The sequence below is a fragment of the Myodes glareolus genome, chromosome 26 (assembly GCF_982192425.1).
Source record: "Myodes glareolus chromosome 26, mMyoGla1.1, whole genome shotgun sequence".
NCBI classification, from domain to species: Eukaryota; Metazoa; Chordata; class Mammalia; order Rodentia; family Cricetidae; genus Myodes; species Myodes glareolus.
The window spans coordinates 17,312,052-17,327,077 of NC_142051.1; the positions used below are offsets into that span (position 1 = coordinate 17,312,052).

Sequence of the window (15,026 nt, forward strand, 5' to 3'; positions counted from 1 at the left end):
TTGCTAGGGAATGAGGCTAAATTTTATGGAAATGACTGACAATACTATATGTGATTAAAAAGACAAAGCCCATATTGTGTGGTCTTTCTCCTCAGTTGTGTAATGCTTTTCTGCTTCTCATTCTCGTTGCTCATGACTCTAGTCTAGCAACTCGCTGCTCTCCAGACTTCTCAGAAGTCAGGTCCCACAGTGTCACATAACTGCAGCTTCTAAGAGTCCTTGGAAACTATGATCTTGTGTGTCTCTCTGTCATCACTTGAGATTTGCTCTATAACCTGCACCATGAAAACCTCTCCGTGTAGGACCCTCCAAGAATAAAACCATGTTTTGGCTTTTTGCTAATTCCCTTTTGCACCAAATGTCCTTTACTGTCACCTATTCCTTGAATACTTAAATAATTTGTAAAAATTCAGTTTAAACTCTTGCTTAGAAGTTTCTCCTGCCTCCCTCGGGCATAACAAGTCACAACCTTCTCACTACTGTCTTTCTGTGTCCTGAGCCCACTTCCATTTTCGCATATAACAGGTTGTGTTTTAATATCTGCTTTCATCTTTGCCTCTCTTTCTACTACTGTGAAGTCTTTGCATACAGAATCTACTGCTCTTCCTGTCTATAGAACCAAGTATGCCATCTGGGATCCGGCAGGTGCTTAACGAATCTCTGCCGAGCTAATTCACTTATTTAATGTTCGCAGCTGCGCATGTGAATGCTAAGGGCTCAAAAGTTTGTGCGGGCTTCCAAGGTTGCATGGCCCGAGAAAGGCAGATGTTCACTTTCACGGTGGGACTCTTGTGCCAACTTTGCACACTCATCAGCTCACCTTTTCTCCTAAGTATATCAAAAGAATCAATAAGGCTCAGATCCAACTTCTAGGAATAATTGAGTCTTTGTGACTGATTGGATGCCACTCATGTCTGCCTTGAGTTTTTTTAATTTTTTGCTCTATTTTATGCCTATGAATATTTCACCATTTCTTGATTTGTGTCAGCCTTGTCCCTCATCTTCCTTGTCTTCGGTTTGATTCTCTGATCTCAGAGATTTCTCTATGTTTCTTTTCCTTTTATCTGTTTTCCTCTGGTGACAGATTCACAGCATGTGACTAATATTTCACCTTACTTCCCTTCCTTAGACTTCCTCTAGGAAGCTGCCGATAGCTTTAACTATGTTCCTGTTTGACAGGTCACATCCAGCAACTGTGTTTGGAGCAGCCAAGTTCTCATCTAACCCTGTAGACTTGACATGTCCAGTCAGAAGCCACTTTGAAGCACTGAGGACTATAATTTCCTAGATATTTAATGACGTGTTAAGAATTCTTAACTTTCTTCACATACACAGAGCCAAAAACCAATCCACAAGCTGCTGATGTTATCAAAATTGATTTTAGAAGTGAATTCTAGGCTCTGTTCATATTCTTTAGTAACTACTATGTGTTGTCAAAAGCCAATTTCCCCCTTTCCCTTAGACCCAGGTCCTTACCTGCAGTTGTTTATGAGACTCTCTTGCGTGCTCATAGACATGTGTAAGACTGATTTTTAAAAGCATATTCTCCAAACCACATATTTCCAACCTTTCTGTCAATTGTCCTCAACTTTTCTTTTTAAGTCCTGTTGGCGCTAAAAGCCATAAAGTGATTTCAAATCATGGAAAATACTTAAAATATCTCTCAAATCCACCTCTGCTTCAGCAGCGAACTGTCCTAATCCATCGTTCCCCCTTCTGCCTGTAGTCTAGCGATTACTTCCTGTCTGTAGGCTCTCCTAGCCATCTTGTATACCACAGCTACAACACTATTTTTATTATGTCATGATACCTATTACTGTCCGTTTATTAACATCAGACTCCTCAACCTGATAATTGAGGATTCAAGTGGTGTGGATTTTTTTTTTTTTATTGCATGTTTACTCTGTCATGGATTTGTCCCTCTTTAGCTGCTTCCCCTCCCATCTCTCAGGCACTGACTTGGATGCTGTTTCTTCTGTTCAACCTTCCTGAACTAACTAATCATTTTATCCTCTGAGTTTTCTAGCACCCATTCTGCTATAATCACTCTGCTGTGCATCTCTCTTTTGTAGTTCTTTTCTCTTCTTGAGTTCAAGAGTAGGAAGTTCAGGATTTAGTCCTCCATTCATTCCACAAATGCAGTATTATATCTGGCATAGAGTGGGAATTCAATAGATATTTATTGAAGAAATCAATGGGCAAGTGAAACAATGGCTGTGTGGTTTTCATGAATAATTCTGCAGTTACCCATTCTTTATTTTTCTGAAATGTCTTTATAAATTTCTCAAGTTCATATCACACACACACACACACACACACACACACAGTCTAATAGTGGAAAAAATGACATTTTTATATTACTGTAACTGTTGCAATAAAGACATGAACGATTCAATTCTGACTAATATCTACATTAAAGCTGTGGAATTTGTGGTTAAAGCTAATACCAAACTTCTTTTAAAAAGATTTTAAAGTACCCCATCTCCCTTTATGTGCTGCCTTTTAAAGGTGGTAGATTACAAATGATACCAGTCTTAAATATGGGAATAAAATAAAAACGAGTTATTACACATTCACTGAGTATATGATACAGACACCCCAGAACACACACATACACATACATTCTAAATTAAATATTTTAAAGGTTAGAGTGTTTTTTTACTCTTTAAAGAAAGTCACCAAAGATAAGTCAATTGTTGTATAGCTTTCCTAAAAATCAGATTGGCAGCTTTAATCTATATAATAAAACTATTATTTCATTCCCTATGGCCAACTATTTTATTTTTATCTCTTATTGAATATTGTAAAAATGGATACTTTTACTTCAGTTTTTAACATTTATTGCCCCAGATAAATGATTTGAAATTAACTACCACTGGCTAAGATGGCTGTTGTTACTATAGGGGCTATTGGTCTTAATAATATAGGCCTTAGCCAGGTAGTTTCATACTTTGTAGTGATGCTGGTCTTTTAAAAAGGCACAGTTCCCTTTCTCCTGTGAGTTATCTGTAGTACTGTCAAATTGAATTTGCCTCTGGCTCAATTTTCTTTTGTTTTCTTTTTTTCCCTCATCGGTTTCATGTATGCGGTCTTCTTTGCTTTATATGTGTTCCCCTGCCTGAAACACAGGCCACAATGTATTTTGGGGCTCAAGTCTTTTTGTTCTGTTATTTTATATCATTTTGTTTCAACAGGGTAGAAGAAAAATCATTGACCAATGACTTACCCATACAGAAGTTAAATAATGGTAATTGAAATTACTTTAAGTGACAAAGATTTAGTTTTGCTTTCCTCCAGAAGTATGATGTAATGTTTATGTATAATTGGTATGTAGTTCTTTTAACATTAATAGTTCTTTGCAATTGAGTTTATATTTCAGTTTTAAAGTCTGTCTATAACATTCAGCCCTCACAGCTCTAGCAAACAAGGACTATTCATTCAATTTTAATGTTGATCAATATGCATTTATTGTTGCTAAAGATTAAAATCATCATTCAGATAAGCATCATTTAAAATTCATTTTGGATGTCTTTCACAGTCAATCCCTCTTTGATGAATTTAATGTTGCTTTGTCTTCTGAATGACATCACATCTTTGATTAAAACTTTCTGAAAACTCAAAGCATTCGTTGGTCAAGTTGCAATAACAATATTCATTTTATAATTTTTACTTCTAGTCTAATATCAGATAATTGTAACATGTATTTTATTTTTTATTGATTTTATTGAGCTCTAAATTTTTCTCTGCTCCTCTCTCTGCCACTCCCCTTCCTTTCAACCCTCTCCCATGGTCCCCATGCTCTGAATTTATTCAGAAGATCTTGTCTTTTCCTACTTCCATGTAGATTAGATCCATGCATGTCTATCTTAGGGTCTTCCTTGTTGTCTAGGTTTTCTGGGGTTGTGATTTGTAGGCTGGTTTTCTTTGCTTTATGTTTAAAAACTACTTATGAGTGAGTACATATGATAATTGTCTTTTTGGGTCTGGGTTACTTCACTTAATATAATGTTTTCTAGATCCATCCATTTGCCTGCAAATTTCAAGATGTCATTATTTTTTTTCTGCTGTGTAGTACTCCAATGTGTAAATGTACCACATTTTCCTTATCCATTCTTCAGGCGAGGGGCATTTAGGTTGTTTCCAGGTTCTGGCTATGACAAACAATGGCTATGAACATAGTTGAGCAACATGTCCTTGTGGCACAGATTGAGCATCCTTTGGATATAAACCGAAAAGTAGTATTGCTAGGTCTTGAGGAAGGTTTTTTTTTTTCAAATTTTCTGAGAAATCGCCATACTGATATGGTCTGGGAGAATTGTCTGTATTCTGTCAATCATGTATTTTAATAAAACACTGATTGGCCAGGCAGGAAGTATAGGCGGGTCAACTAGACAGGAAGTATAGGCAGGGCAATGAGAACAGGAGAAGGCTAGGAAAGAGGAAGTCCATTCCTCCATTCTTGCCCAGATCATTGAAGAAGCAACATGTGAGCTGACAGCTGGAAAAGGTACTGAACCACATGGCTAACACAGACAAGAATTATGGGTTAAGATAAGTCATAAGAACTAATAAGTAGCCTGGCCAATCAGTGTTTTATTAAAATATATGATTGACAGAATACAGACAATTCTCTGCACTCCCACCAGCAATGCAGGAATGTTCCCTTTTCCCCACAACCTCTCTGGCATAAGTTGTTATCAGTGTTTTTGATCTTGGCCATTCTTACAAGTGTAAGATGAATTCTGAGTTGTTTTGATTTGCATTTCTCTGATGACTAAGGATATTGAGCATTCCTTCAGTGTCTTTCAGTCATTTTAGATCCTCTGTTTAGGTCTTTACTCCACTTTTTTATTGGATTATTTGTTCTTTTGATGACCAATTTCTTGAGTTCTTTGTATATTTTGCAGATCAGAACTCTGTCTGATGTGGGGTTGGTGAAGATCTTTTCCCGTTCTGTAGGCTGTTGTTTTGTCTTGTTGACAGTGTTCTTTGCTTTACAGAAACTTTTCAGTTTCTGGAGGTCCCGTTTATTAATTGTTTCTCAGTGTCTGTACAACTGGGGCTATATTTAGGAAGTGGTCTCTTATGCCTATACATTCAAGTATATTTCCCACGTTCTCTTCTATGAGGTTCAGTGTACCTGGCTTTATGTTGAAGTCTTTGATCAATAACATGTTTTTTAAATTTGAATGACTTAAATAATAGCTCTTAATCACAAAATTTTTGGTTTAGTTTGAAACTGCCAAATGAGTTATGAGTTTCTTTGTCTTGATCATTTCTTTAGGGTGTTGTTATTAATTTTAATTGACTATCTTCCGTTCCAACAATAAAATCAACAGGTTCAATGATATCTTTGTTGTGAAGTGGAAATTAATTTGAGAGAAAATATGCAATTGATTTATGGCACATTCATCACTTAGTTCAGGGGAAGTTTGATATATCTACCTGTGGTCTTACAAGGTCAGGATTGCCCATTGGGACTGAGAACAATGTAGTTCTAGTCTTTTCTGTGTAAAACTCTTTAATGGGTAATAGGCAATCATTGTGAAAGTCTTAAATTACAAGATAACTAAACACACTAGATATATGAACTATAGACAATTTAAACATCTCTAGAAAATTACCTTATAAATATAGCTAATTAATTAAAGTACTGATTCAATGGACTAAATCACTGATTAAGTGGAGATGAACACAGCCATTTTTTTTAAAAAAATAGATTTTAATGAACAACATATATATGCTTAGTTCACTTTTCTTCCTAAGGCATATTCCTTCTTTGTTTCTATTTCCTTAATCTGAGGATTGCTGTAGTCTCTGCTGGAAATTACCACTCAAGCCAAAATTACACAGTGTTTATCTGATTTCTCAAAATGAACAGACTGTAGGACCGAGTTCAGAACTAAGCAGAGCAATTTAAGTATTGGAGTCTTTAATCTCAGTAATGATACTCCTCAGTTCTTAGCAACCTTGGGGGTTATTTAGGCTTGTTCTCTTTTGTGACTTATTTTTCCTTCTCTTCCTCCATCAACCAAGGCAGGTGGCTGGGAGGACTAATAGTTGGCAGCATTTCTTGTTGTTGTTAGCAGAATCCAAGCTCTTCCTTTAAAACAGACTTTCTTAAAAGAAAAAAGGAACAAAAAGTACTGTTCCTTACAGTTCATTTTAAAAGCAACAGGTTTGCTTTTATTAGAGAAATACTACATGTAATAAATAGAAGCTTCATGATTCTGATTGTTGACAGTCATTCGTGATGTTGGATTATTAAGACTGGGTGATCTCTGCATTATGGCCTTTATCCTAAATTTGTGTATATATCTATATGCACTATAGCTGGATGTAAGCAATGGTTTTAGTATGTGTTGTGTCATTTTCTTTTCTTTTCTCTTTCTTTTTTTGGAAAAGTATGTGTGTGGTGGCACGGAGGAGTGGGGATACTGAGGTTAACTTGTTCTAACGAGACTAGGTATAGTGACTTAAATAGATAGGATTCTTGCATTGACCTGACAGGAAACTGTTATTTGAGACTGGCATTGTGGTCTGCATCCTGGAGAAGACACAAACTACCCTGACTCTTATCATTGTCATATGTGTCCACTCTTCAGACTTGCTTCATGCACTGATAAAACAGCTGGCTGTTCTTACTTAGGGCTTATAGTAGTCTATTGATTTTGTTTCATGTTATGTTTAAATCAACTGTCTTTATTTTATCCTATCCTAAGGGGCTTTTTTATTTACTGAGTTTCCTTTAAATCTGAGTCTCACTCTGTAAGACTGATGAGCGCCATCAGTTAAGTGACACACACGCTGTTCATGTTAGCTGGCAGTTTCTGCTGTAACCGTGAATCACCTAAAATATTATCCTATCTACTGTATTATAGGAAAAGCAGAGGTTTCTGACAGATGTTCTGCATGAAGTGATGCTGCTGGACGGCTTGGCCAGTTCCCATCCAGTATCACAGGAAGTGCTACGGGCAACAGACATCGACAGAGTGTTCGACTGGATCGCATACAAAAAGGTGGGATAGAAGAGAGCCCCATGCCCACGAGCTATTTCACTATTGGGACAGATAGCCTATTTCATGCTACATGTTTTATATTTTCCTATTCTTTCTCACAAATGAAAATTAATTGCAAGTAGGAAATGGGTTACTAGGTTCCCATCATCCCATGAATAGGACTTGGCTTTATAAATGACTAAAATGGAAATGAATGTTGCCAAACACTGTATGGAAATATTCAAAGTATTAATGAGTAAATGTTTGGGAATTTCGTTTGAAATTGCTGTACAAATGGCGTATGTAAATGTCAGTTGTTAGTACTAAGAATGTTATTAGTGACAAATTCCTTCCGCTAGTGTCCCTTAAATACTTGACTGACTGATACAAATGGGTCTATGTAGTGACAGAACACATGCATGTTATAAGTAACTTTTTAAAGGAGTTTTGGGGAACTGGGTATGTTTCCTGAATGATATAGCAAAGTAAACAGAAATTAGAAGCTTTTGAATGAATGAGGAAAACTTTGAATCAGTGACAAGTCATAACTTTAAGGCACATGTCAGTTTTCTCACTGTTTCAAGGATTATGATTTATCCTTAGAACTCTATCCCTTGATTTAATTTTTTTACATGAGGATGTATGTCTTAGCCTTTACATATAGTAGTCATTTAATAGGTAGATGAAGACTCACCTCATTTTTAGTATATGATGAACTACACTTATTAGAATTTCTATGTAGTTTTTATTCAGTTGTCTCATAATGTCATAAGCTTTAAAAAGTTACTAAGGTTACTTTGTCTACAAATATATTTATTTATGATAACTAGAAATAAAAATAATTCATCATAACTTCTAGGTATGCTGACTATGCTAATGTAGATACTTGATTTTGTGCTAAGTATTGTCTCTCTAAATGATAACTAATTAGGAATGTAGGCAATAGTATTTAAAGATGCTTTGTTAGTAGAAAATGTCATTGCATTTGATTAAGTAGAGATCTTTTAATATTTTTAAGAGTAATACCATTTAGGTTCATGATATATTTATCATGCTTTATTAATTTGTATATGATGAGTTTTGGCTATGTTTAGTTGCTATGTATTTAATTTATTTAGTGATAGTAATATTTTTCATATATTCTATAAAGTACTATATTAAGACATTCCAGACAGACAGTAATGTATCTAGTTATTTTACCCATTCTTGATTCTAAACAGCTGTTTGTAAACACTAATTTTAGATCAACATGATTAAAATCATGTCAATATAATTTTGATCAACTGTAATATCAATGTCCCTTAATAGGGAACACCCAATCTGTATTCTATAGAATTGCAGAGTGTCAATATGATTAAAGTGGACTAAGAATAGAAACAATAGTAAGTCTGAATATATGGTGATTTTCATTATATTCACTTTATATTTTGGCAAAGAAGCATGCTAGTTTACTGATATGAAAGATCAGCCACCTATGTTGAGGTTCTCAGGACCACCATGGAGAGAGTTTCTGATGAACGTTTTACGAGCTGTATATATAATTATGCTTCAATCATCAGTAGTGATGTAGCCTTTGCTCTAATATTTGGAGTGCCATTGTCATACAATAAACTGTACATATTTAGAAGGTACAGTCTGATAGTTGCTAACAAGTAAAGGCAGTGCGAATACATCACAATCAAGTGAAGAATACATACATCACTATAAGAGCTTCTGAAGTCCATTTTAAATCCTGCCTTCTCCATGCTGATCATCTTTCCTGTGAATTAATTTGCAGTTTTGAAAGACTTATAGAAACACTGCACACACACACACACACACACAGACAGACACACACACACACACATATGCTTTCTCTTTCATTCATTATACTTATCTCAAAGCACATACACATTGACAATTTATAGGTATGCAAACAATTTATTTATTTCTGGGTTTGGCTATTGAAAATATTACTGCCCATGCTTCAGCACAACCTCAGGCATCTTTGCTAGCCGCAGAGTCTCCATGTCCCATCTTTTTACCGCTTATGTAACTCAGGGTGGGTCTTTTTGAGTCTTGGAACTTTTCTAGTTTCAAGTCTTTGCTAAGTTGTGTGAGTTTCCCCAACCATATAAATTGCATTCGCCTTTCTCCACCCTACTAGAGAGAATGTTTCAGTTAAGATGAAATGCCTAGTCAGGAAGCTCACTCTTTTCTTCCCTGAGTTTCCTTTGCACAGAGCTGAGAAACCCTGAACCATACACATTAGGATTGGTTTCTGGACCACTTCGTCTGTTGCTCTAATATATATGTACTTATTTGGTTCCAGCACTGTTGTGTCTTCCTAACTGAATCATGAAATAAGACCACACCAGCCCTCCAGCTTGCTTTATTTCAAAGTTCTTCAGTCCTTCACGGTGTTTTGCATTTTACACAAAGGAGTTTGCTAATTCCTATAAAATTTACACTGGAGTTGTTAGGATTGTGTTGTATTGGTAAAACCATCTGGGAAATTGACATTTTAACAATACTGCTTTAACAGACAAAGTGTACTTTGATTCAATTCTGTCAGGACACTCAATTCTGTCAGGTCCCTGTCCTGGTCTCTCAGCTATGGAGTTTATAATGATCTTTCATACCATCTTACAGGTTTATCCCTGGATAGTTCACATTGTGAACTTTTAGATGTGGTATTTTAAATTTGTGTTTCGAGTTTTTGTTATCTATATAGATAGAACTTTGTGGAACTGAAGGCGTTAAGAGCATTGGCTGCTTTTCCAGAACACTAGGTTTGGATTCCTAGCACCCACATGGGGGCTCATAATTTTTCAAAACTCTCTTTCCAGGCCCTCTTCCTCTCTCTTCTGGCCACTACAGGCATTTCATACATCTGGCATACAGATATACATGCATCGAAAACATGTTCATATTTAAAAAAATTAAAGTTAGAATTAAATATGTTTTTGGACTTCTACAGTAAAATAGTTATAAGTTTTTGTCTATGAATGCTATGAATGAATGAATTGTGACTCTTATAAAATTATATTTCTCTAGTCTCTGAAATTTTCATACATCGATACAATGTATCATGATCATCTCCATTTATCACCTGCTCCCTCTTTTTTCTAAGATCATGCTCGCCCTATCCATTTACTTATTTATTTATTTATTTATTTGTAAATTAAGTGAATCCGATTTGTTTTTCTCATCTGTGCTAAGACATGGTGTCATCCCCTGCGGCATGGAAAACTTACCAGGGACCGCACTCCTAGAGAAAAGTGAGTTTTCCTCCCCTGTTAGCCTTCGGCTGCCAAGAGCATCTCAGATAGGAGGAGAGCCTTGGGATCCCTATCCCAATCCATGTTGAAGGCTTTTATTGACTTGACCTTGTGAAGATCTTGCTCAGGGATGCACAGTTCACTGTGAGTTCATCTGTGTGACAGCATGCAATGTTTATTGGACAGCATTTCACAGCTCCCTTCCCCATTCTCTGACTCTTACATTCTTTCTGCCCCTCTTTTACAATATTGCCTGAGTCTGATAATGACGTTAAAGGAGCCAGTCCTGCTTTTCCCTATATGGCTGAACATTAACTGTCGGTTTTATTTTCAGCAGTTCTCTCTGATCAGTAGGGAGGTCTGATCACAGGGAGGCCACCTATGCCTGACACTGAGTATCTCTGGGTGTTTATCTGTACCCTTTATCATGGTACATTCTCCTCCCAGAGTGCTCAGTTTTATCCAGAGTGGGATGCAGATTCCATCAAACCCTTTCGTGTATCAAGATATCTCTCTCCATACTTTTTAAAAAAATCTTTTTAGTTTGTTCATGTCTCAACTTTTATTGATTGACTTTCAAATTTTCATCTTTCTTTGTACTGCTGGCAGACAATTTCCACTCCATATTCTTCTTGTAATCCATTGTTCAAACAACTTGCTAAAGCCAAATCTAGATATTTTGTACCACTGTTCATCAGTGATACCAATATTCTTGGCTCTTAGTAATCTCTATTGGTAATATCCTCACGTGGCACTGTCTCTTTTTTTATCACTTTATTGAGCACATCATAAAATGGGGACTTATTATCTCTTTCAATTTTCTAATAATATGTGTGAATTTTTTTAAAAATTAAAGAAATGTTTAATAGTTTTTCTAGAATAGGAGTAGATAGACCTGAAATTTCTTTCATGAAAAGCATAAAAAAATCAAGAATTTACATTCCTTAGAATAGCATGCATTTTCTGAGTTTTTAATTTAAGCTTGATTGAGTTTTGTTAACTTGTTTCTGTTTCAAGGATTGGCTCCATTTTATCTAAGACATTTACCTTATTGACATAAATTTCTAGACAGCCTTCATTATTTATTTAATTGCTACAGAATCTCAAATGATGTAAGCTGAACCCACATATTAGTCACTTGTATATTATCCCTTTGTGCCTGCTTTGTAAAACTTTGAAACTTATAAATGTTATTCATTTTCTCAAAGAAGAGCTCTTGATAATATACATCTTCTCTTGTTGCCTCTTTTATATATTACTTTTCTCATTATTATTCCCCTTTTCTGTATAATTTTTATTTTTATCTTTCTTTTCTTTTTTCATAATTTCTTAAGATACAAGCTGAGTTTAACTAGAAATTCCATTTATCTATTTTAACTTTAAGTGTTTATTCAATGATACTTTTCCTCCAGATGTATTCCCAGAAATTCTTTAAAAGTGTAGTACTTATATTATGGCCTCCATCTCATTCACTTGTACTATGTAATTTTCTGTTTCATTTTTTAAAACTACACTATCAGTTATTTATAGTAGGTTCTTAGTTTATGAGTACTTGAAGTTTGCCAGAAAGATGCCTGCTGTTAATTTCTGACTTCTGCTGTAGCCGTTAGAATAATACACACTGTATGACTTGACTCTTCTTAGAATGATAAGCCTTGTTTTATGGCCTAGAAATTGATATTACTGTGTGAGGACACTAGTGTTGGCCAAGTGTTCTATTAATGGCAATTAGGTTTGAGGACAGAACTGTGAAGTCTTTATATTCTTACTGACTTTCTGTCTCCTTGTTCATTGTGCTTTCATGACGTGCAGTCTTTTCTTCTTCCTTTTGTGATGTAATTCACAATGATCCAGTTAACCTGTCGATAGAACGGGTAACCCTTTTTATTCTAGGATATCTGAGAATTTAGAGTTATGATTAGCTACAAGTAAATAATAGTTAATGTTTTTGAATTCATGCTATGCAATGTGCCAACATTTAATAGCCTTTTAATTTAATTATTATAGTCACCACATGAGGTTTTTATTATTTTGATTTTATCTTAAAGATAAGAAGAAAATGACAGTCAATTCAGGGGTGTGATTCCAAGGAAATCAAGTTTCAGAGCTCCCATTCTTCATTATTGTATTTGATTATAAAGCTTGGCTGCTTCAGCTAAATCCAAATTTTTTTGACAAAATAATTGGACAAGCCTTTGCCTATGGGGCTGTACTTACCACAGAGGGCTGTGGGTATAGTAATAAGATAGAAAGGAGAAAGGTCATAGAAATAATTGAGTATAGTAACATGTAAATGTTTACATTTTAGGTCAAGAAAACTGTGCTAAACAAACAATTGGAAAAAATTGGGTGCTAAATTAATTGATAAATCTGAGCTGTAGTAATAACTTTCAGAATTGTTGAGATATTTGAACAATGTCATCAGAAATCAATCTTCCTTCAGTTTCTTAGCTCTGCCACTTATTTACTTGATATTTTTCATAGGTGGTATCAGACTAAGTTAGTCAATATTTTGATCTCAATATACTTCAAGAAGAATTGTTTATTTCCACACAGACCTTCCATTTGTCTCTCCAAAGAACTCAACTTTATTTCAATTAGGAGATAGAATTAATTGTTCAACCCCTAGGTCCACAGAGATGTAATATTCTGAAAGGCCAGTCTAGGCAAACAGCACATCCTCTGCTATGGTGGAGTTGCCAGGAAACTCATTCTGTAGAGAAGGCTCAGAAATGGAATGTCATAGAATTTATGGAAAGCAAGAGGGAATCACATGTGGTCACATAAAGAGCAATGGTTTGAAGCAGTAGACCTTCAAGTTGGGCAAGTTGACCCAAAAAGTTCTTCTGTCAAGAGGAGCTTCTATTGACTACATCAGGCCAAGGGGTCCAAAGAAGTGTTAAAGAGGATGCATCACAGTTTCAATACTATCCTAGAAAAGATATAATTTTCTAGCTATAGTAGAGATGGAGTTGATGTGCTTAATCTGGACAATTTAGAATACTGCCAGAAATTGTGAACAGTAGACATTTTGGAGTTATTATATGTACCATTTAGTTTTTAAAAATTATTTGCTCTTTTCGTAGTTCCCTCCCTGAGTAACTCTGTTACTAGTTAATACCGACCTTGGACAACAGTCAGCCCCCATTGCATTTCTGTTCCCTTGCCTTATTTATCATGTTATGTAATTATCCCCTTAAAAATGTCCTAATTATTTCTACCTCTACTCTTATTCTTCTTGAATTATAATTTCATTGCACTTTAAATAACTTGCAGAGAAGTACATCATAGGAGAAAAGAAAGTTGTAGAGAAGTAAAGGGAATAACTAGTAGGTCACATAGAGAGTTTGTGGGGTTGTGTTTGAAAACCAAAGATCTTCAAAGAAATACTTAGAGGCATTGGCTATGGGTAGTCCCAAGGTTAGGATTCAAAGAAACAAAAAAAGACTTCCTAAAAATTACAGTTTTAGGACAGAAAAAGTCTGATAGCTACCATGTCATAAAGGTGTAGATCTAATGAAATAACAAGTTAGTTTATAATGGAAAATGAAGATTCTTTCACTGAAAAATGTAATGAAACATTGCATGGTACTGTGCACAGACAAGAAAGGCTATAAAGATGCACTGACACAGCATCTTTGCTCCCAAAGCACACAGGGAAATAAGAATCAATGACCCAGTGACCTGGATGATGAAAGTGAATGAATGCTCATTAAATTTACATATGATATCAAGGTGGTGGGGACTGCTGCAAGCTTCAAGAGAAGAACAAATTGGGCGATGACCTCAGCATTTTAAATAGGATGATTTAAGAGCAGGAACATTTTTCAGAAACTCATATGAACTGGTTTATTTTAAAGATTAAACATATACGGCATAGAATAAAAAGAAAAGGATTTGTCAAACAGAGGAAAATCCGCCACAGTCATGATGACCCCAATTTTTGTAAAGGGAATGGTAATAGAAATTCAACTTGTGCGATGTTGCTAGTATATTCTACAGCTAGAGTTTGACAAAATATTTTTTTATGGTTCTGGCAACCTCTGACATATAAAAGACCAACCATCCATTTTTATGCATTGTCTTTTGTTATCTAAGAACCTCACCCCCTGTGCCATCTTAGTCAAGCCATGATGAATACACAGAGAAAAAATGTACCCAGGACCACTTCTGTAAGAGGAAATCTATGCCTACTTTTAAAACTGTAACCTAGTCGATGCAAAGTCTAACTGTAGTGGGAAGTCATGCGTGCCCTTTAATGAGCTTCTCCATCCACACAAGTTTTGTGAACTGCTTCACATGTGCCACATCATTTATATCCAATGAAAATCTTGGAACAAATGCACCTTTACTCATGTTGAACAGTGAACATAGTTAAATGATCGTCAAGGGTTAAGCTTCTAGGAAGTGGGTGAGACAGTATTTGAAATACCTGTAAGGTCCGATTCTGGACTCTCTACAAATCTACAAGATGCTCTCCAAGCATCTCTACAAGATGCTCTACAAACAACTACATCTCAGTAAGAGCTGTGGTGTGAGCAATTTCCACACGATGACAACGTAAGTTTCTTAGTTCGCTCTCAACCCTCTTATTCTGAATATCTGACGTCTCGCTTCTGATGTCCACTCTCCCAAAAATCTGACTTTTTAGCATCATCCCTGTGACATACTTGTCTGAATCATTGTCACATTTGGGCAGTCATGTCCTTTGACAGCACTCACAGAGAGATCTTTCTAGAACCAAGTCGGTTTGAGCTACTTTTTTGCT

The 15,026-nt window shown here is 35.6% G+C and overlaps 1 protein-coding gene across 1 annotated transcript in view; it reads left to right on the forward strand.

Annotated features, from left to right (window-relative positions):
* Positions 1 to 15,026, forward strand: part of Trhde (thyrotropin releasing hormone degrading enzyme) — a 384,937-nt gene that overhangs the window by 218,297 nt on the left and 151,614 nt on the right. The window contains exon 6 of the mRNA XM_048418659.3: positions 6,882 to 7,019. Coding sequence (XP_048274616.2) covers positions 6,882 to 7,019 — 138 coding nt within the window. The remainder of the gene's footprint in view (positions 1 to 6,881; positions 7,020 to 15,026) is intronic.